The 22,439-nt window shown below is 38.2% G+C and overlaps 2 protein-coding genes across 6 annotated transcripts in view; both read right to left on the minus strand.

Moving 5' to 3' along the window:
* Positions 1-6,258, minus strand: part of GOLGA1 (golgin A1) — a 47,691-nt gene extending 41,433 nt beyond the window's left edge. The window contains exons 1-3 of one of the 2 annotated variants that reach the window (XM_003995864.6): positions 6,119-6,258; positions 5,258-5,307; positions 3,869-4,174 (exon numbers count right to left, since the gene is read on the minus strand). In XM_003995864.6, coding sequence (XP_003995913.2) covers positions 3,869-4,003 — 135 coding nt within the window. In that variant the 5' untranslated portion in view covers positions 4,004-4,174; positions 5,258-5,307; positions 6,119-6,258. Of the gene's footprint in view, positions 1-3,868; positions 4,175-5,257; positions 5,308-6,018 lie in introns of both variants that reach the window. The other variant, XM_006939457.4, reaches the window with a different exon arrangement.
* A 1,087-nt stretch (positions 6,259-7,345) lies between these two features.
* SCAI (suppressor of cancer cell invasion) overlaps positions 7,346-22,439 on the minus strand; it is a 157,174-nt gene continuing 142,080 nt past the window's right edge. For 3 of the 4 annotated variants that reach the window (XM_045043270.1, XM_023242707.2, XM_045043271.1), the window contains one exon: positions 7,346-16,145. In XM_045043270.1, coding sequence (XP_044899205.1) covers positions 15,999-16,145 — 147 coding nt within the window. In that variant the 3' untranslated portion in view covers positions 7,346-15,998. The remainder of the gene's footprint in view (positions 16,146-22,439) is intronic. The other variant, XR_006588948.1, reaches the window with a different exon arrangement.

Here is a 22,439-nt window from a genome sequence, read left to right on the forward strand (position 1 = left end):
TACTGTTAGTGAGACATCCTATTCCCAGCATTGTGCTAAGCATTGGGAACAGAGGTGAGACAGAGAGTCCCTACCCCAAACAGCAGCAGCTGAAGCAGCTACTATTATGAAATGCCTGTTAAGAGCCAGGCATTATGCTAAGTATTTTATTCACTAGGCAGATAAGAGCTAACATTGCAGGTCTGCAATCACAATCCTTAACAAGGTCTGCTTGTAAGGCTGGCCCTGGACTGGCCTATGGGAACTTAACACTTAAAAGGGTTCCCACCACCCGACAAGAATGGTTCACTGTACCTAACTGTGTTTGTGTAAAAAATATGGTTTATGCTGAACACCCATTTTCCTTCTGGGAGTCTGGAATTTTGGTAAATGGTTGGCAGTAGGTGCCTATGTGAAGGGCCTCCAATAAAATCCCTGGGCACTGAGTCTCTAATGAGCTTCCCTAAAAGACAATATTTTACATGTGCTGTCACAACTCATTGCTGGGGGAATTAAGTGTGTCCTATGTAACTATAGGGGGAGAGGACTCTTAGAAGTTTGCACATGGTTTTCTCCAGACTTTGCCCCACGCACCTTTTCCTTTTGCTGATTATGCTTTGTATCCTTTCACTATAATAAATGACAGCAGTGAGTAAAACCATGCAGAGTCCTGTGAGCCCTCCTAGTAAATAACTGAATCTAGGGGTGAACCTTGGGGGCCCCGACACATACATTTTAATAAAGACAGGTACAGTTCCTAAAGATGTGAAACTAAGACACAGAAATAAAATATAGGACCTTGCCTCAAGTCACATAATAACGATGCAGCTGGGAATCAAATCCAGGTCTAACTCCTTAAGCTTTTTTTTTTTTTAAAGTAGGCTTCGTGTCCAGTGCAAAGCCCAACATGGGGTCTGAACTCATGACCCTGAGATCAAGACCAGAGCTGGGATCAAGACACTTAACTGACTGAGTCACCCAGGCACCCCGTGACCTGAGTTTCTAACTGCTTCTCTCTACTGCCCTTCATAACGCTCCCAATTTACTGAGAGACAAGCAAATCACCAACAATGCAATAGGTGCTATTACAGAGGTAAGTAGGAGACAAGGCACTAAACTCAGTTGGGAGGGATAAAGGGTAGAGGGGGTGATAAGGGCAGGTTGGGTCAAGGGGGCTTCCTGGAAGTAACATGTAAGCAAAGTTTTGAAAGATGCACAAGTCTGTCAGAGGAACTCAAGAGTGAAAGGAAGAGACAAGAGACATTCCAGAGAGAGGAAAGAGCAAGTGCAAAAATCTGTAGGCATGAAGGAATGTTGTCCATTCCAGAAATGCAGCAATTTCAACATGGATGGTGGACAGGTAAGCTGTGCCAAGACCATGAAAGTTTACTACTGCACTATGAGTTTGCACTTCATCATGAAGGTGATGGGGAAACCACTGAGGAGCTGGACAGACATGAACACACAAGCAATGGAGAGACATGAACACATTTGCATTAGGGAGTTATTGGAGGCAAAGAGCCCAGACAAGCTACCGCATTTTTCCAAGAAAGAAAGACAGCTTGAAATAAAATGGAAGTAAATGTACTATCAGCAATGGAGTCAAGAGAGAAAGTTTGAGACATTTAGAAGACGGAAGCCACAATATTTGTTGACTGGACGCCAAGAAATGGAGGGAAGAGTCTAAAATGCTTCCAAAATTTCATACTGGTGACTTGGGGGATGGAAGTGCACACCTGGAGATGGAGTTAACGAATTTGATTTGGTTCGTTTTAGAATTTGAGACACTAGGGGGCGCTTGGGTGGCTCAGTTGGTTAAGCCACTGACTCTGGCTCAGGTTCTAGAGTTCCAGCTCCATGTCGGCCTCCAGGCTGACACCTCAGGGCCTGGAGCCTGCTTCAGATTTTGTGTCACTCTCTCTGTCCCTCCCCTGCTCACATTGTGTCTATCTCTCTCAAAAAAAGAAGTAAACATTAAAAAATTTTTTTTTACAGTTTGAGACACTAGGGGCACCTGGATGGCTCAGTCGGTTCAGTGTCCAATTCTTGATTTTGACCCAGGTCATGATCCCAGGGTTGTGGGACCAAGTATGGCATTGAGCGCCTCACTGACCATGGAGCCTGCTTGAGATTCTCTCTTTCTCCCTCTGCCCCTTCCCCACATGTATACACTCTCTCTCTTTAAAAAAAAAAAAAAAAGAATTTGAGACACTAGAGGAAAAACATCTCGTTGGAGAAATGTACGCAGTGGGATACACAGGCCTGGAGATAGGGAGTGAAGATCAAAATGCGCACACAGTCAGGATTCCTGGGTGGCTTACTTAGTTAAGCATCTGACTCCAGCTCAGGTCATGATCTCATGGTTCCGGAGTTCAAGTCTCACATCAGACTCTCTGCTGTCAGCACAGAGCCCACTTCAGATCCTCTGTCCCCCTTTCTCTGCCCCTCCCCAACTTGTATGTTCTCTCTCAAAAAAAAAAAATTAAAAAATGTATACACACTAATTTCAAATAGATTATTTAGAAGTCTCAAAGGTAAGTATTTCCTGAATTCAGACCAATATCTATAACTGGTATACCTTCAAGATGGAAGACTTCGTTTAGCATGTTACCATGAAGGTAAAGCAGGTACTTCTGCCACAGAACTCAGCACTGGAACTATATCCTTCAGCCTGGGGATCAAATGTGCATTATATTTCCTGGTAAATATAGCAGCAAACAATTTAGATATAGTAATCTTATTGTTCCATCCCAATAACCTAATAGCTTTTGCCATGTAATCTGAGCCAGGACAGGTCATATAAGAAAGGAGAAAGAAGACTCATATGACCATGGAAACAACTCAAGTGTCTATAATCAGGAAAAGACAGAGATAAATTGTGGCCTTGTCAAATGCTGAGTCTCAAACAAATGAATCACAGCTTCATGGAACACAGCTTCACTGGAAACAAGGTGAATTAAAAAAAAAAAAAAGTAAGTTCAAGAAGACTAAGGCATACCAGTTTTATAAAGTGCACAAACATGCAACATTAAACAAACTATTTATAAATATGTACATATAAAAAATATATAAATATGTACATATCCTGGAGGACATTTTAAAAGTCAAGAGAATGATATATACAAAATTTAGGATGGGGTTATTTGGAAGGCAGGAAGGAAGAAAGGGAACTGGGAAGGAGCATACAAGTGGCTTCAACAGTATCCATAATGTTCTATTTCTTTGGATAGGTGGCAACTTAACAAGCATTCATTTTATTTTTATGTTTTATACTTTACATTTATATTACATACATTCTTTTATATATATGTCAAGCATTATAAATAATTTTTAAAGAAGTTATTTGACTTAAAGAGGATCCTATCATATGCCCAAAACACACTTCCAGTCCTAAGGCTTGACATCTACCTAACACAAGAGCATCTTCATTTTTTTGAAATCTTTCCAAAAACAAAGACACTTTACAAATAAGGGACATACTGCAGTCATCGGTGTCATCTTTTCATCAACTTTCCCCATAAAATAGTGCACTCTGGCTAACTCCACACCATAACTCACAAACCATGTTAAGCAACAATGACTTAAAGGATATCTGTCTGCGGTGACAATAAGCCAAGTCTTTTTGAGAAATAAAATATAAAACAAGATGCACAAGGTATAAAAAGAGTATAAGAGGACATTGTAGAGAATACGAAAAGGGACTTGAAAAAATTAGGAAAAAAGAAATAGAAAGCACCTTAGAGTAAGAAGAATCAGATATAAACCATACATAATCTTGCAATTTAAAAAAAATATTTAAAAGAACATCCAGGTGTCCTGAGGATTCTCTGAATTATTTAAAAATGTATCAAGACTGTGCCAAATATTAGAAACTAGAGAAGATACTTACAAAGTCATCTCCTGAGTCGGCTCCCATAGAGGCAACCGATTCCTTGCTCACTGACCGTGGGATCCGAGTAGCACCTCCTGGCCTCTGGGCCACAGCAGTCTCTTCTGCTATTTTCTTCTTTAGCTTTGCAAACATTTTTGCTGTGTGGCTATCCTGCACTGATGACCAGCTTTTGAAACCACCACAGTAGTCTAGTCCTTAGGCCAGCAACCAGGACTTCAGAGACTGGTGCCTAAAAAGTTCCAGACATCCGAGATAGCTGCATTCCCACTTAAATGTGGGCCAACGGCTTACCGAACACAGTATCTAGAAATCAGATGAAGGAGAGATCTAAGTTAAACACAGGAGAGATTTCACAACTGACTTGCTATGTTAAGCTTCAGGTTTCAAAATTAAGTTTCCTAATTTTACATGTACATTTAACAGAACACAATTGCTAAACATTGAAAAAGCACTCGGGTACTTCATATGCATAAACAGGTAAGGAAATCCAGTCTTGAGAAGATGAGGTAATCTGCCAAAGAGTGTGTGGTTAAGTGGAAGGGCTGGTATTTGAACCGAGGACTCTGACTCACAAGTCCTTACTCTTTCTTTATTACACCACGTTGGCTATGGCATACAACACACTTTAGTAAAATTTCCCAGAGTACACATTAACATCACATCATGGCTTGGAATCCTTCCCCCAATATTAAGTTTAACTACAGTTTACTTTTTTTTTTTTTTAAGATGAAGACAAAAATATGTAACTCAATATGGGGATAAAGGTGTAACATTCTAATGTTCTAAGATGGTTTGCAATCAGCTGTTCACTAGAAAAAGCTGACAACCTAGAAAAAAAACCCCACAAGCCAGACAACTATACTATAAAGCACCAGATACCTTTAAACATTTCCGGGAAATGCTGCATGGTTCTCTTTAAGGGTGATTAAAATGACCTGAAATCAGGGGCACCTGGGTGGCTCAGTCGGTTGAACGTCCGACTTCGGCTCAGGCCATGATCTCACGGTTTGTGAGTTCGAGCGCCACGTCGGGCTCTGTGCTGACAGCTCAGAGCCTAGAGCCTGCTTCAGATTCTGTGTCCCCCTCTCTCTCTGCCCCTCCCCGCCCCTGCACACACTCTGCTTTCTCCCTCTCTCAAAAATAAATAAACATTAAAAAAAAATGACCTGAAATCGGTTTCTTAAGAATGTTTTACATGAGATTCAAATGTTTTTTCCTCCCGGTGTTGTATGAAACACTAATATTCCGGTTCCAACCTTGACTTCTATCCATGTTTTGTGGAGGATACCTAAGCTCTGCTCTAAGGTCTACAAATGACTTCTGAGCCCTTCAGATTATCCATTTAAGTCTGTACAACTCTTCAATGTCTGTAAACCACCTACTCACCTGGCTTATCTGCCAGATTTAAAACAGCTTGGAGATCAAAGCATTCTGTCCTGCATGAAAACAAAGATAAAACGCATTGGGTATTTCAAGTGTAAGGCCAAAATGTTGGGGGGGGGAGTGGAAGAGGAGAGAGGGAGGATTAACCAGGGGACAGAGGGGAGAATCTGTCACTGCAACAATCCTCAGTGGGCGACCTTCCTTCACCCTGGTCTCCTTTGCATTTGTGATCTTTCCAAGACCTGCACTAACAGGCACAAAGAATAGAATCTCTCACTGGTGCCTAAATTCACTTCACCTTGGGAGCCCTAAGCAAAACCAACTTGAATGAAAGAAATTAAGGTTTCCCAGGGTATTTATTTCTCAGTTGATTCTGGCAGTCACACATTGTTCACCTGGCCACACCGGGGGCTGTCCAGTCACAGAGACTTGACTCACACTAAAAAAGTCGCTGAGAAAAAGAATGGCTAAATTGGGTAAAAGACAGCTGCCTAACGCCCAGGGAGGCAGGCAGGTAACTTGCTAAGGGAGTCTGGATCCCACTCATTCAGGCTCCTTCGAGAACCTGCGTTTGGACTGTCAGAGAAAAGAGGGACCCAAACGTCTCTCCCATTTGACAGCAAGGAAACTGAGACCCAGAGACGAGTGACTTGTCCAAGGTCGCTCAGGGGGGAATCCTGAAACTTACAGGTTCCAGACTCCCAGGCCCGGCAGCCCCTGTGCCCCCACCCCCGCCCTTTCAGAACCCTGGCACCGCCCCCCACCTTGGGTCTTGGGCAACCCCGTCCGGGCCGCTCTGGGGGCAGACCGGGGCCACCGGGAAAATGAGGGGTCTGCTGGCATTTCCAGCCCCCGCCCGCGCACCTGCCGCTCTCTGGGCAGCCGGCAGAGCCCCGCCTCCGGGACCTCTCGCGAACGCCGGCCCGCGTCACCAGCCCCCACAGCCGGCCGGCTAGCAAGGCAGCGACCCGGAACCGCACCTCCACCAGCGCTCCGGAAGTGGCTGCGTGCGGGGCGGGCCTGCCGTGCGCATGCGCCCGCTCGCGGTCTCCGCGAACGACTTCCAGATCTTTGGGGCGGCGGTTGGGACGGAGCCGCTGGAGGGCGCGGGCGCGAGGCCGGCCTGCCACGTCAGCCAGAGGACCGACATGTGGACGATGACTGGGTGGCCAAAGCCTTTCTTGTTGTTGTTGTTGTTGTTGTTGTTTTAAGGGGGCGGTGCGGAGCGGGGGGGGGGGAGTGGGAGGAGCCTGCTGGCAGAAGGGGAATCCCCCAATTGGTGCCGTGGGGCCAGCGTGTGCTGTGAGGTTTAGAAACCCCGAAGCCGTGACTGCGCTCAGCCGGCTGGGAGTTTCCGTTCCGCTCTCCGCATCCCAATCCCACTGCACCGTACACGGCCCTCTTGTCACTTTGTAGTAATCCCTGCAAGCCTGTGGCTCCAGAAACTAGAACTCGGTCTTCGCGCCTCGTGATTGAGTGTTGTAACTTTTGTGCCTATGACCTGCTGCAAGTTACACGATTTATATCGCAACCCAGGACACACATAATGTACCATTGATAGAAGCGCTTCCAGAATCAGGCCCTTACATAATGCACTTCGATATATTGCATTTCACTAATAAACAAGCTGGTGGCAGCCCACTACGTTCATTTCGGATCTGCTAATGGGCCTCCAACTTTCGACAGTTGAGCAAAGTCCAGAGAGGCAAAACTGCCTCGTTCAAAGTTACCCTGCAAATTGGTAGCCTACGTCGGGTCTCTGGACTCCTCAGTGCCAACCAAGACAGACATTCTACACTTAAGTCGCTCTTGTTCTCGACCAAGACCCAAAACCAGCAGGAAAGTCAGCAGCTTCCACCCTCCACCTCCCAAACAGTCTTCCCTCCGCGTGTCTCAGTTTTGACCACCGCAAGCAGGGCGGTGGAACAAACCAAGACTAGGACTCCAAAGAAAAACTTAATCAACTAGAAGATTAAACATTGAACCTACGGACTTCAAGACAGTCTGAAGTGTCTGAGGTGTTACCTGAAAGAAGCAAACCCTAATAGTTTAGCACGTATGTTGTTAACAATCCTGAAGAAGGACCAAAAATTTTAAGCAAATAATGTTTATTTTTATATTGATGATACACTTAATATACACGTGGATTCAAGATACAAAATTCATTTACAAGAGTTCACACCTGATGAATGTAGTCACATTCCTAAAGAACATTTATCAATGCAAAAATGTTTTCAATACACTGACAACAAAAATCAAATATTCTGTAATCTTATTTTTCAATAAACATCAAAACAACAATGTTTAACTTTCCATCCTCTAGCGTTTAAGTGCCCTTAAGGTGGCAGGCACTGTAACAGAAGAAAACATTGGAAAGACAAGGGCCTACTGAATCCACTCTGCATAATCACAGTGTTTACTCTGAAATTCATTTAGTGAAGTAGTTAGTGAAAGGCTTGCTATCCTTTATGACAAATCACATATCATACAAGAGTCAAAAGTGATGAACTCAAGGAAATAACATGTTTCAGTAACTTCTCAGTTTCTAAAATCTATGAAGTACTAATCATAACAGACACAGCAGTAAAAGGCTACTGAAAAGGAACACAACAGGAAAACATCTTTAGGAGTATGTATGTATGGCTTAAGCAATTCAGAAACACAACAAATAAGACTTTCACAATACCACAAATGCTCAAGTCAAATGATAATTGACGATATAATTTTCCCCCTTAGTCATTGGTAGTAAACAGCCCCTTCAAAATTTATTCTACTGGTAACATATAAAGCTAATGAATCCAAATGGTTTGCTGTCTCACAGAGCTGAGTTGATGAATTTTGATCTAAAATATTAACCCACAATACTAAAAATTTAATACAAATGAGCAACAAGACTATGTCTCAAGGATTACAGTGATTTATCAATAGCTAGATAGGCAACCAAATAGCTTCGTTATTTGCACACGGATTAGCAGCACTTGGATAAGAACTGTTACATGAAAATTATTGTGCTTCAATCTCTTGAGGAGAGCTAATAGATATAACTCTATAATCCCTATAGTGTTACAATTCTATAACATTTCAGTTACAGACAAGCACAATTTTTAAAAAGTATTTCACACTACCACAAAATCAAGTAATTGTATTCTCCAAATGTAATTTCTGCTATGATTGAAACAAGGGCATTTATGCCTGATATCCATAAGCTAGATAGTAGGTTCACCATTATTTTCAGGGAAAAAGATCAAACACAACTTATTTTAACTCCTATTTGATTAGCTTAACTTTTAGTGATGATTTGAATAAAGAAAAAGGATATATTCAACTTGACAATGGAAACTGATCAGAGAAAATAACAATGTGGACTGAAATGACAATAATCTTTAAAGTAAGAAATGATTTATAACTGCTTCATCTGATTCAATGATTAATAAAACCACTATTTGTACTGGTGCTACACATGAAGATAACCTATTTGGATAATTTCCTTGACTTGTAAGCTCTACTGTGAAAATGTTAGGGCATTGTATCTGCCTAAGTCCTGTCTACCCCAACTGGGAGAAGTGTCCAAAATATAAGACTCTCTGATTGTTAAACAGCAAGGTTTACTAAAAACAAACAAAAAAATCATTGGAGAACTAGCCATATGGTCTATGTGGCAAAAGGAATGTATCCAGAGAACTAGAAAAAGCTACAAAGTCCTCAAATATTTTACTGAACCGTTAAATTTATTTTTAATAAGATACTAAGAGCTAAAAAAAAAAAACACACACACCCTCATTCTTCAGGAAATAATAAAAATTCTTATTGCCCTAAACATTCTAAGTAATTTTTTTTCTGCAGATCTTTAATACATCACAACACATAATTTAGGAGGAAGTCATGACATGCAAAGGAGGGCAGGAATAAAAAATTTTTAAATGCAGTGGTTATTTTTCTATGGTTTGGAAGTATTTACTTTGGGATTATCATATCATTTCACATTTTATAGTAGTTGATCATACTGATTTGATGTTTGAGAAAACAAATTTTAATGTTCACAAACCTTAATTTTCATCACAGACAAGTGTACATTCACAACAGCTTCAGAAAAGAATGCTAGTGATAAAAAAAATTTAAATACTGTTTACTGCAGACCTGTAGGAAGGCTAGCTATAATTCCTGATCTCATTCTGAAAGTGATAAAATCACTCCACTCTATTAACTTTCATTCCATAAGCCTATCAGAAAAGTAAAAGTCTGAACCCTGAAATTACCAGTATCTCAATAAACAATACCATGCCCAAAAAGATGATTGTCTAGGAAAATATTCCTAATATGTAGTATGTTTTACGATCAATTTCAGGCTTAAGTGAATCTGGAGTGCAGAATTAATAAGATATACTTCAAACTATTAAAAAACTCTGAATCTAACTGTTTGAATAATGTTTTTAAAAAATCACACTGCTGACAGTAGTTTGAGAAGTAATAACTTTTAGAGAAAACACAAAAGAAATTAACAAAGCTACACCAACCTAATAAGTGAAAAATACCAATTTTAGCTTAAGAAAACATTTCATATTTACAGACTTATATCCCTATGGCACCAACAAATTAGTTTAATTTAATGCATGTATCTTTACTCAATTTAAGGGTATGTCCCTCTACGTTATCCTGACACCCTTCCCTTCGATAGGTGATTGATTCCATTCACACATCAATTATTTTTCCCTAAACACAAGGCATGCTTAATTAGTCTGCTCAAAAACTCAGTGAAGCTGGAACACAGTGTAATAGAGTGTTTTGAAATTTTAGTTTGAGGAAGATGAATTGCCTTTTTTTCTAAAGGCAAAGTGGTCACGTTATCCAGGAAACACTGGGAGGTTCAGCATGAATAGGAATAGCATATCAATGTCTAAGAGCACAGAATGGGGGAAAGGGCTTGGCTTCCTAAGCATTCTTACCTTATTTAACTGCCAAGCAACTGGCTTTACGACTGTTAAAGACAGAGGTCATAGTCACAATGTCAATCTCAACTACTGCACTTTTTGTTGCTGCTCCTTTCCTCAAATTAACGTCCATACTGCGCCTGAGTCAGTTCTGTGAATTTTAAATAGCATAACATCTGCTCTGCTACTCCAACTGCAATAAATGATTTGGTTACTAAAACAACAGAATGTTAGACACTATGGACATTTTTCACTGATTTTTCAGAAATAGCACATTACCAAATTTTAAGATTTACTCAAGAAAAAGGCAATTATAACTTTATTTTAAATTTAATACTGTAATTGAGAAGTGTTATGAATAGTTGGGATTTTTATTACAAAATATAGTGAAGAGGCAAATGTGACATTTGTTGGGTGGTAAAACTAACTTCTCTATTTAAGAAAATTTAATATTATATCAGATTCAGTCTCTGAAAAATAATGGAGCAAACAGTTGTTTTGCAGTTATATTTTATCATGCAAAAATAACCTCTACTTAATTTTTGCGGTGAATGTATTCAAGTGTGTATTAAACATCTCCCACACTCTTCCATGCAAATATACATGCCAGGTGAAGACAGGAGTAACTGAGAATCGATGCTCTATGATATTCCATAGGTTCACATGTTGGCACTGCACATATTTACTATCGTCTAAGAGGATATCCCCCCGCCCCCCCCCACCCCCATCATCCTTGGTAGCGGTTTGGAGGCCCGGATTTTATAGCACGCCATGCATCTAATATTAAGACTCCTATTTCATGTGTGAATATATCATCAATTTGCAGAACACAAGTGGTCTCATAGAGACAAAGAAATACGACTGGAGGCATTTTATTCACTGAAAGCCATTTCCTCAGATGAGCCTACTCATCTCTGATATGCAACTCCGATAAGAAAAATCTAGAGTAGGAAATGCCAAGACAGGACTAAATTAATCACAGCTGCTGCAAATATACAGATTAATACTCTCCTGTTCCTTATTAAATCCCACCCCACCAAGGTAAAGCCTTCCCCTTGCTAATAATGCCCCTTTCTCTGCCTCACAGAGACAGATATAAAATGAGACACATTGGTGAAAAAACTGTTCCAAAATTAAAATTTAGCATCAGGTATGGGCATGGCAACTATAAAACAAATCTCTCAATTTAAAGGACAGTTTCCTATCTATCTTGAAATGTGATCAAAGTCATTTTTCCACAGCCCCTTAATTCTTAACATAAATACTACTCAGTAATAATACTCAACTATGGGTCAAGAAAATAAAGGACTAATATAGCTTAAGAACCTGCTGGTGTCTCCATTTCACACACTAAGGTTTTTCAGGTTTATATCACTAATTTGTCATCAGTTTAAATGGAAATTGGCAGATGATTTAAAGCTAAGAATATCCTGCTTTCTTTTAAGGTTTTCATATCCTAATTCCAACTCCAAATTAGCCAATTTTACCCAAACACAAGCCCCTCAAAATAGAGGCTCATGAATGAGATACAGCCACAACCTAATTACAGCAGCATGAACAATGCCACTATGATGTCCTCACAGAACTTAAATAAATTCAGCCCACAATGGGTATGGGTATATAATATACACATACTGTATCACTGCATACCAATATATTTACAAATATGTACATATATACAAAAAAGTATACACAGAGATTGCATTTAGCATCACAAAAATATACACATGCGATTACAAATAAAATAGGATTTTCAAATAAATAAGGTCAACAAAAGAGCCCTCAATGTAAATACCCTTTATACTCTCCAAACACACACAGCAACATACACACCCAAAATATCACCAGGAGATTCATACCATTCATATTCGTATCAAATCTTTTTACTCACTTAGGGTAGGGAGGTGGTTCTGAATCACTGGCACTAGCCAAGTCTACACACCTTGGCACCTTACTCTATTTCCAGTCCAGAATGTTCTGTATATATCAGGCTGATTACAAGTCCCCGTGGATTACTACAAGATTTTTCAACCGAGTCCAAATCCCTTCTAAGAGACAAAGTTACGAAGTCATACTGGTCAGAGATTCAAGTTGGAGAAGAAAGCTAAAGAAAACCCCACAATTGCTATATGAATCAGATTGGATGCTTTTTCCTCAATGAAACTCAGTACAATTACCACCTAATCTGTTTCAGAGAATTCTATTACAAGAAGAAAATAAGGGGCAGTAGCCACAAGTAAGGAAAAAAAGAAAACCCAGATCCTGTATCAGGAAAATTTCAGCCACGACTAGATTGCACTTTGCTTCTATAATCTCAAAACATTTCAACTTGGTAAAAATATAAAGGGTACAATAAATTCTATGTGCTTTGAGAGGTTTTGAGAGCACCACTTCCTAGGAGGAAAACACACACACACACATACAAAAAATATATCCTGGCTAGAATCAAGACTAAATTGTTTGGCTTGGGGATTTCTTATAATTAATAAAAATTTGCTAGGGATGACTGATTTCCTGGTTTCAATATTTGATATAATTTTAAAATACCATAACCTTTTGTGCCAAAATATAAATCTCTAATTATTCTTTTCTTGTTCATTATAGAAATCAACCTGAGCTACTAGTAAGACTGGGCTGAGGTTAGGAGATTTGAGTTTCAGCTCTAGCTCTGCCACTATGAATAAACCTATAGTTTTTTGGGGTCTCAGATTTCTCTTCTGAGAAAGAGATAAATTAGCTGCTTTACCTTCAGAAATACATAATTAATGAAAGAGAAAATAATTCCGTTGTGCTTAACATTGTTTTGTATGTAAGTGACTTCTCGCAATCTTACGCGCTTTGTTTCTGTTTGCAGTGATTCTTAAGGGAGGTGAGAGACTATCAGAATCTCCAGGGGGAGTTTGTGCAATTTGAAAACAAAGAAGTGCTTTTTCCCATTGCTTTGCTTTGTTCTTAGTTCCAATGTTTAAATTTCTATGAATTCTAAAATTAAATAAATAAAGGGCTTAATATTTTTATATTTATAAAGGGGAGCAGTATGCATTGAAAAAGAGATTATTTGCCATCGTTTATAGGTGATTGTCCTTTTATATTTCTTTTTCCTTGATTAAAGTAATGTCTTAAAATGTAGAAGCTGGGTGATGGGTATAAAACAATTTGCTAAATTCTAAGTTTGCCTAAAGTTTTCACAATAAAAAGTGTAAAAAAAAAAACCATGAAGTGTTTGCACAAATGTAATCTCAATAAGGCCTACCCTGATCACTCAGACACTGTTCGTCCAGAAACAACTGAATCGTTTCCCTTACCATGCTCAAATTTTCCTCATACTACTTACAACTGTCTAATATAAATTTACTTACTCATTATGTTTATTGCCTGGCTTCTCCTCCTAAAATGTAAACTTCATGAAGACAAGGAATTTTAAACCTAATTTGTTTGCTTTCCCAATGCCTAGACCAAAATCTGGAGTCTAGCTGTTGTTCAGTACCATGTTCTTTTGAAGGCATGAATGAAACAACGGTTTAGAATTTTCTAGCACAGTTTTCCTCTTTTGAAGATTCAAGATCACTTTGGCTCATTTTAGATTTTTAACTACCAATAGGAAATTACTATCAGCTCAAGAAACAATGTCATCATCTAAACTTGTGATTTCTAAGACCCCTTGTTCTTGGACAAACATGTTTCTAATTGCAAAAGCTCTAATTTCTTCAAGAGATTAGTTTTTACATTAACTGAGACCCAAATACTTTCATGAATAAAGACAAGTTAAATATGACTTAGAAAAGAAAATGTTTATGCTAAAATCACGGAAACTAGTTTTCCAGGTGTCAGGGGTAGGGAAATGAATTATTTGGAATCCAAATTTTAATTATAGAACCAGAGAACTGAATAGGACCTTGGGCCAATGTCTTTGCTTTATAGATGAGAATACTATAAAACAGAAACATGAAGACACTTGTCAAAGGGCATAAAGCTAGTTACCAAGAAAGCCAGGACAAGAACTCAGGTCTCCTAGTTCTCAGATCAGTGTTCTTTCTGCTAAAAACAGGTAAGAATAAAGCTCAGGAGGATAAATACTATTTTAAGCATCAGAAGTCAGAAAAGTACGTGTTGTTAGGTATGTTACTGGCACAGAACTTCAGGGGAATTGAAACAAGAGGTCAGTCTATTGCTGTAATCCAGGTGAACACTGTTATGGAAGGAAAGCTATTAAGTTTATTAAGGTACTGAAAAATGGGAAAAACAGTCTTTATCTGATAAAGAAAAACAACCCAATGGGCAAAGGAAATCTCCCTCCAGGATAAGTTTTCTAAAGCTTTCTGAAATAATGTTTAAAAGAACAAACAAAAACAATGAGAAAAAATTAATGAAATATCACAAAGTCCCCCAAACCTAAGAACAACGATTTCAAGATTTCAGATGAAAAAAATCATCAAATTGGAACAGGTATATGAATAAGTTAGACCCAAATAATTTCCTATGCCTGAAATGAAAACCAAGCTAAAAATATTACAGTAAAATTTCCCTAAGGACACAGGAAAGAGGCACCAAAAGCAATCACCTTATGTCCCCTGGAACTGCCAGAGGTAGCATGTGAGCCTGAAGAGAAAATTAGGTAGAAGGGCTTTTGATTCACAGATTTCGGAACTTGAATGCTGTCGAGTCAAAAGAAGGGGGAAAAAATCCAAAACATCATAGCTAATGCATATGAAATTATGAAGGGGATGACAGAGAAGAAAGAACAAAAAATCTTTGTATTATATACGGAGTCCTATTTAAAATAATAAAAAAACTTGTGCATGAATATAAAATATTAAATATAAGGAGTTCTTAAAAATCTTATTTCCAAATTGTCAATGCAAAAGTTACTTCCATTTTAAACTAAACAATTCAGTTGCCCCCAACTAAAATTACTGACATCTCTGACTTTGAAGTTTCATAAATGTGAACTAGGCAAAAAGATTATAAACTCTGTACTATATGCCACAGCCTTCAATCTGGATAATCTTTAAACCTGATATCGTGAATTAAGAGTTTAAATAGAATTCCTCATGGAAAAATCGTATTATGAAACCAACAATCTGATTTTCTGACTGAAATACTTTTTGTCATTTCCAGTATTCAGATTATAAAGAAAACAAAATATGCCAGCATAGCTCATGATAGCACAGGGATCACACATTCCAAGTGATATTTATCATCTTAAGACTCCAATTAAAAATTTAAGATGCAAATCGATCCTATACAGTTTCCGAAATTGTGACAGTATTTAATGAATTAAATGATTTCAAAAATTGCCTTGATTATTCTTCAAAGAATCATACATTTGACTACCCTACTAAGTTGGAATGAAAAGAAATATTATGGAAAGACTCTGTTCTTGATTTTTAACAGTCCATGCTGGCTAGTTTCATCTTTGTGAACAATGAGATATTTCCTAAATCCACACATTTAAGGTCCAAGTACAAGAGCTGGATTTTCCTCATTATATAAAAATAAATGATTTACTCTTCTGAGGGTGAGAACAGTGACTGTTTGTGTGTAGGGTTAAATGTTGGAGGTAAGCAGCTGTACCTCAAAACTGAAAAGTAAAAATTCCAAGATTAATTGAGTTTTTTAAAAGACTTGAAAGACTGTATTTTAAAATGGTTACCCTAAAAGTTTGAACAATTTTTTGTTTGTTTTTAAAATGGTGGCCTTAAATTAAAAAAATTAAAACTAAGTAACACCACTATGTGTCTGTCATCACATTATAAAACTGCACCATGTAAAATCTGTGGCAAATGAAAAATTGTTTCAACAAGAGGGTTTTTGTTTTAATAGTCATCTATGGTACTCTCGAGGAACACGTTTCGAACATCCAGAATGGACGCTAATTCCAGAATGTGCTTCTGGAGATGAGGGTTTTCCACTGTTTCATCCCTCGGCAGTTGTGGGTATGATTCTGGATAATTTCGCGTTTCCTGGTAGGCAAAGAAGAGAAAAGTCAAGTTTTATAGTTTAATGAAAGAAGTTATATACAACATTAACAGCATTAGAAATAACTTAGTATGTATTTCTTTCCTTCATGTTAGTATGATTCTTAGTAGTGTATCTGTTGGACATTTGAAATTGCTGACATTTGGCCACTGTGACCTTAAAAAATGACAGTTTCATATAGTTCAACCTAATATATTCATTTAGTGAGTCATTTCACAAGTACTTATTGGGTCCTATCATTTCTGAGCATTCTGTTATCTTGTAGAAATCATATAATTCCTATTTGTTATGGGAAAAGTCCCTGCACATACAGGACTTTAACAAGTAATTGTTAAATTAATGAATAAATAGATGTTACAGCAGAACTCAGAATGAGAGGAAAGACATGAGAAGCACTGAAAAAGGCAAATTAATGAGGCTTGGAAATTAATTATATGACGGAGGTGTCAAAGATGGCTGACTGTAAGGCTTTAGGAACAGGTGACATAAGACAAGAGCCGGGATCCACTGAGAGAAAAAGAGAAGAGAGGAAATAATTTGGAGAGAGTATAAAGCTTCAGGTTTTTGGTATATTTATTTGAAGTAATAGGGTAATACAAATTGAACTACCCCTCAACAGGAATTCGAAAATTCAAGTCTGCATCTCGGAAGACAGGTGTGGGCAGTATATGTAAACACGCATATAATCTGCATGGAGATAAATATAAACCAAGAAAATGGATGAGATGTCTAAAAATATTAGCAAAGAGAGTGATGAAAGAAAAAAAAGAGTCCCTAGAAAGGGAGAAGAAATAATAGCAGGGAAAAAAAAAAGGAATAGTCAAAGAAAAAGGGAAAAAAACCAACTTTTTGTAATTGCATGGAAGCAAAAGAAAGAGAATTTTAAATATCAGGTTGTTCTCACTTGGAAATTCTTCTTTACTTGGTAATTTCTATATATTATAATTTTGCCACTCATTTAAAATTCCCTGGAGAAATAAGTCACTACTTTTCTATGCATCCCACATGACAGTTCATATACTCAAATGTCACTTTTATCTCCTTCAGCTTGTAGGCTTTACTCATTACAATTATAAAGACCACATTTTTGTATTACCACACTAAATATTATGAGGAGAGACAAAAAAAGAAATGTTCTAAACCCCTAAAAGAAGAAAAAAACAAAAAACAAGAACTACTGGTGGACTATTGTAAGGTGAACAATTCTCTCAGCTCACACAGGGCTGAGAGATGTTTGAGTTCTGACCAAACACCTCCTAGAGTAGAGAAGATTTATCTGTGGAAACAGAGGACATATGAAAGACATCCCAGAAACATCATCCCTTGTCGTATATTGATAAGTTAACATTACTCTAAAAGCTACCTTAAAAAGCTTGAAAACAAGCCATGAAAAGTCAAAGAGGGGTGCTTGGGTGGCTCAGTTGGTTAAGGATCTGAGTTCAGCTCAGGTCATGATCTCATGGTTTGTTAGAATCCATATGGGGTGAGTTCATGTCCCACTTTGGGTGAGCTTATGCCCTGCTTCAGGTGAGCTACAGCCCCACTTCAGGTGACCACAAGTAGTACCACATGGGGTGAACAAGAGCCCTGCTTTGGGTGAACATGAGTCCCACTTCAGGTGAGCCCTGCTTCTCTCTGTTTCTCTCCCTCTCTCTCTCTGCCACTCATGGGAAGAATCCCTCTCTCTCTCTCCTTCTCCCTCTCTCCCTGCCCTTCATTCACTTGTGACCTCTCAAAAAAACAACAAAACAAAACAAAACAAGTCAAAGAAATGTGCAAGTGATTTAACTCCTGCTAGAATAAAGTCCAACATTCTTTAAAGAAAGACAACAAAGTCTAGAATTGAACATCATAAAACTCACAATGCACACACTCTAAGAAAAATTACTAAACATACAAAAAGTTAGTAATACAAAACCCCTAACCAGTAGGAAAAATCATAAAAACAAAGCTGTAAATGATAGAGAATATAGTATTAGCAGACAAGGACTTTAGCTCTTACACATACATTTAAGGGCACAAAGAAAACAAAATGAGAAGAGAATTGGAAAATATTAAAAGAATCAAACAGAACTTCTAGGAATGAGAAAAATGTAATTCCTGAAACAAAAAACTAAATGGAGAGGATTAACAGCATATTAGATGCTGTGGAAGAAAACATCAGTGAACTTGAAGACACAGCAATAGAAACTGAAACAGAAAGAGACTTTTTTTTAATGAGGAGCAAATGAAGTGATCTGAAGGTTAGTAACAGGTTGTCTAATATATATGTAACTAAGTTCTAGAGACAATGGAGGAAGAGAGAAAAATATTTGAATAAATCAAGTATTCTAAAATATTCCAAAACTATTCTATATATCCAAGATGCTCAAGGAACCCCAAGAAAAAAAGAAACAATGAAAACCCTATCAAGGTACACAATTACCAAATTATAGGAAATCAATATGAAGAGAAAAATCTTAAAATTACTCAGAGAAAAAAGAAAACACGAATTACAAATCACAATAATTAATAGAACGGCATTCAGAAAATCAGTAACAATACAAAAACTGTGAACTACATTATAACAGATATTTACAGAACTCTTCATCTGACAATATGACAGTAGCAGCATGTATGTTTATTTCAAGTGCCCATAGAACATTTACCATAATAGATGACAATCTGGATGATAAAGCAAGTCTCAGTAACTTAAAAGGACTCAAACCATAGTAGGTATATTACCTGACCACAAAGGAATTAACAGAGAAATCAGTAAGATAATGATAACTTGAATATTTAGATACAAAACAACATATTCCTACATAACCCATGGTTAAAAAAAAATCAAGAGAAATATAAGGACTGTTTCAGAGAAATAAATAATGAAAGAACTAATCACCACCAGAACTGCACTATAAGAAGTGATAAAAGGGGCGCCTGGGTAACTCAGTCAGTTGAGCATCCAACTCTGGCTCATGTCATGATCTCATGGTTCATGGGTTCAAGCCCCACATCAGGATCAGTGCTGATAGCTCAGAGCCTGGAGTCTGTTTCAGATTCTGTGTCTCCCTTTCCCTCTCTCTGCCCCTTCCCTGCTTGTGCTTACACTCTCTCTCAAAAATAAATAAATAAACATTAAAAAAAAAAGAAATGATAAAGAAATTCTATAGTAAGAAAAATGATATCAGATGGAAAATCGAGTACAGAAAGAAATAAAATAAAATAAAATAGGAAATAAACACACACACAAAAAAGTAAAACAACAGAGATAAATCATTAGTGATGTTAACATAAAATTCTAAGACAAAAGCCAAACCAAACCTCAATTAATTCAAATGAAGATAAAGGCAGCAGAGAAAGAAAAAAGGTACAAACCACAGTTAGGACAAACAGATAACAAATAATAACATATTAAAATTTTTTTTTTAATGTTTATTCTTGAGAGAGTGAGTGAGACAGAGCATGAGTAGGGGAGGGACAGAGAGAGAGGGGGACACAGGATCTGAAGCAGGCTCCAGGCTCCGAACTGTCACTACAGAGGCCGATGAAGGGCTCGAACTCATGAACCATGAGATCATGACCTGAGCCAAAGTCAGATGTTCAACTGACTGAGCCACATAGGCGCCCCTAAATAACAGCATTTATTTAAGTCAAGCTATGTTAAAAATTACATTTATTTATTTATTTATTTATTTATTTATTTAATGTTTATTTATTTTTGAGAGAGAGACAGAGTGCAAGTGGGGGAGGGGCAGACAGAGAGGGAGACACAGAATCTGAAGCAGGCTCCAGGCTCCAAGCTGTCAGCACAGAGCCCGACGTGGGGCTCGAACTCACAAACCGTGAGATCATGACCTGAGCTGAAGTTGAATGCTTTAACTGACTGAGCCACTCCGGTGCCCCTAAAAATTACATTTAATATAAACATAATTCAAAACTAAAAAATGTCAAAGGAAAGGTAGAGATTGTCAAACTAGAAAAAAAAGCAAGACCTAACTAATGCTATTGAAAAGAAATCCACTTCAAATAAATATAAAGAGAGCCATAGGTTAAAGGATGAAAAAAGATTGGTCATGCAAACACAAACCAGGAGAAAACAGGTATGGTCATATTAATATAAACCAAATAGACTACAGATCAAGGAATACTGCCACACATAACAACAGACATTGCATAAATGAAGGGGTAATTTCAACAAGAAGATATAACAACCCTACGTATGTATGAACTCAACTTCAGGGGCACCTGGGTGGCTCAGTCAGTTAAGCGTCCAACTCATGGTTTCAGCTCAGGTCACGATCTCATTGTTCGCAAGCTCGAGCTCCACGTTGGGCTCTGCACTGTCAGTGCAGAGCCTGCTTGGGATACTCTCTCCCTCTCTCTCTGACCCTCCCGCACTTGTACTCTCTCTCCCAAAATAAATAAACATAGAACAAATAAAAATAAAAACAGCTTCAAAATGCACAAGCAAAAAACAAAAGCAAAATGAGAAACCAACCAATTCACAATGATAATTAGAGGTTTAGATATTCCCCTGTTAGGCATAGAACAAGCAGACAGAAAATCAGTGAGAATACAGAGGACTTAACACTGCTTCAAATAGTTCAATAACAAATTGAATGAACTGACATTTATATATAACTCCATCTAATAACAGAATACCCATTCTTTTCAAGCACAGATAGAACTTTCATCAAAATAATTCATATGCGGAGTCATAAACAAGTCTCAATGAACTTAAAATTATTTAATAACCGTATTTTTTATTTTTTTAATGTTTATTTTTGAGAGAGAGAGAGAGAGACTGAGCACGAATAGGGGGGTAGGGCAGAGAGAGAGGAAGACACAGAGTCTGAAGCAGGCTCCAGGCTCTGAGCTGTTAGCACAGAGCCTGACACGGGGCTTGAACTCACAAACCACGGGATCATGACCTGAGCTGAAGTCGGACGTTTAACCAACTGAGCCAGCCAGGCGCCCCTAAACTTAAGATTATTTAAATCATACAACTAAAGCAGTGCTTTAAAGGTAAGTACTTGTATTAGAAGAGAAAAAAGGTTTCAGATCTAAGATAAAAAATACAGAAATTAAAAGGGCAACTTAAAATGAATGTACAGTTGGGGCACTTGGGTAGCTTACTCAGTTGAGCAGCCGACTTCGGCTCAGGTCATGATCTACTGGTTTGTAAGTTCAAGCCCTGCATAGGGCTCTGTGCTGACAGCTCAGAGCCTGGAGTCTGCTTCAGATTCTTTGTCTCCCTCTTTCTCTACCCCTCCCCTGCTGGTGCTCTGTCTCTCAAAGACAAACATTAAAAAAATTTTTTTTAAAAAGAAGAGAGAAAAGTTTTCAGATCTGAGCTTAAAAATATAGAAATTAAAAGAGGAACTTAAAATGAAAGTACAGTTGGGGCACTTGGGCAGCTCAGTGAGTTGAGTGCCCGACTTTGGCTCAGGTCATGATCTCATGGTTTGTGAGTTTGAGACCCACATTGGGCTCAATGCTGTCACTGTCAGTGCACAGCCTGCTTTGGATCCTCTGTCCCCTACTCTGTGCCCCTCCCCCGTTTGTGCTCTCCCAAAAATAAATATTAAAAATAAATAAATAAATAAATGTCAAAGTTATGACGGTCATTAAAAAAAAAAAGATAGGGGCACCTGGGTGGCGCAGTCGGTTAAGCGTCCGACTTCAGCCAGGTCACGATCTCGCGGTCTGTGAGTTCGAGCCCCGCGTCGGGCTCTGGGCTGATGGCTCGGAGCCTGGAGCCTGTTTCCGATTCTGTGTCTCCCTCTCTCTCTGCCCCTCCCCCGTTCATGCTCTGTCTCTCTCTGTCCCCCCAAAAAATAAATAAACGTTGAAAAAAAAAATTAAAAAAAAAAAAGATAGATAAACCATAAAATACCTAGGAATAAATCTAACCAAAGAGGTGAAAAATCTATACACTGAAAACTATAGAAAACTTATGAAAGAAATTGAAGAAGACACAAAGAAATGGAAAAAGACTCCATGCTCATGGATAGGAAGAACAAATATTGTTAAAATGTCGATATTACCCAAAGCAATCTACATATTCAACACAATCCCTATCAAAGTAACACCAGCATTCTTCACAGAGCTAGAACAAATAATCCTAAAATTTGTATGGAATCAGAAAAGACCCCGAATAGCCAAAGCAATCTTGAAAAAGAAAACCAAAGCAGGAGGCATCAAAATCCCAGACTTCAAGCTATACTACAAAGCTGTAATCATCAAGATAGTATGGTACTGGCACAAGAACAGACACTCAGATCAATGGAATAGAA

Source organism: Felis catus, chromosome D4, assembly GCF_018350175.1.
Source record: "Felis catus isolate Fca126 chromosome D4, F.catus_Fca126_mat1.0, whole genome shotgun sequence".
NCBI lineage: Eukaryota > Metazoa > Chordata > Mammalia > Carnivora > Felidae > Felis > Felis catus.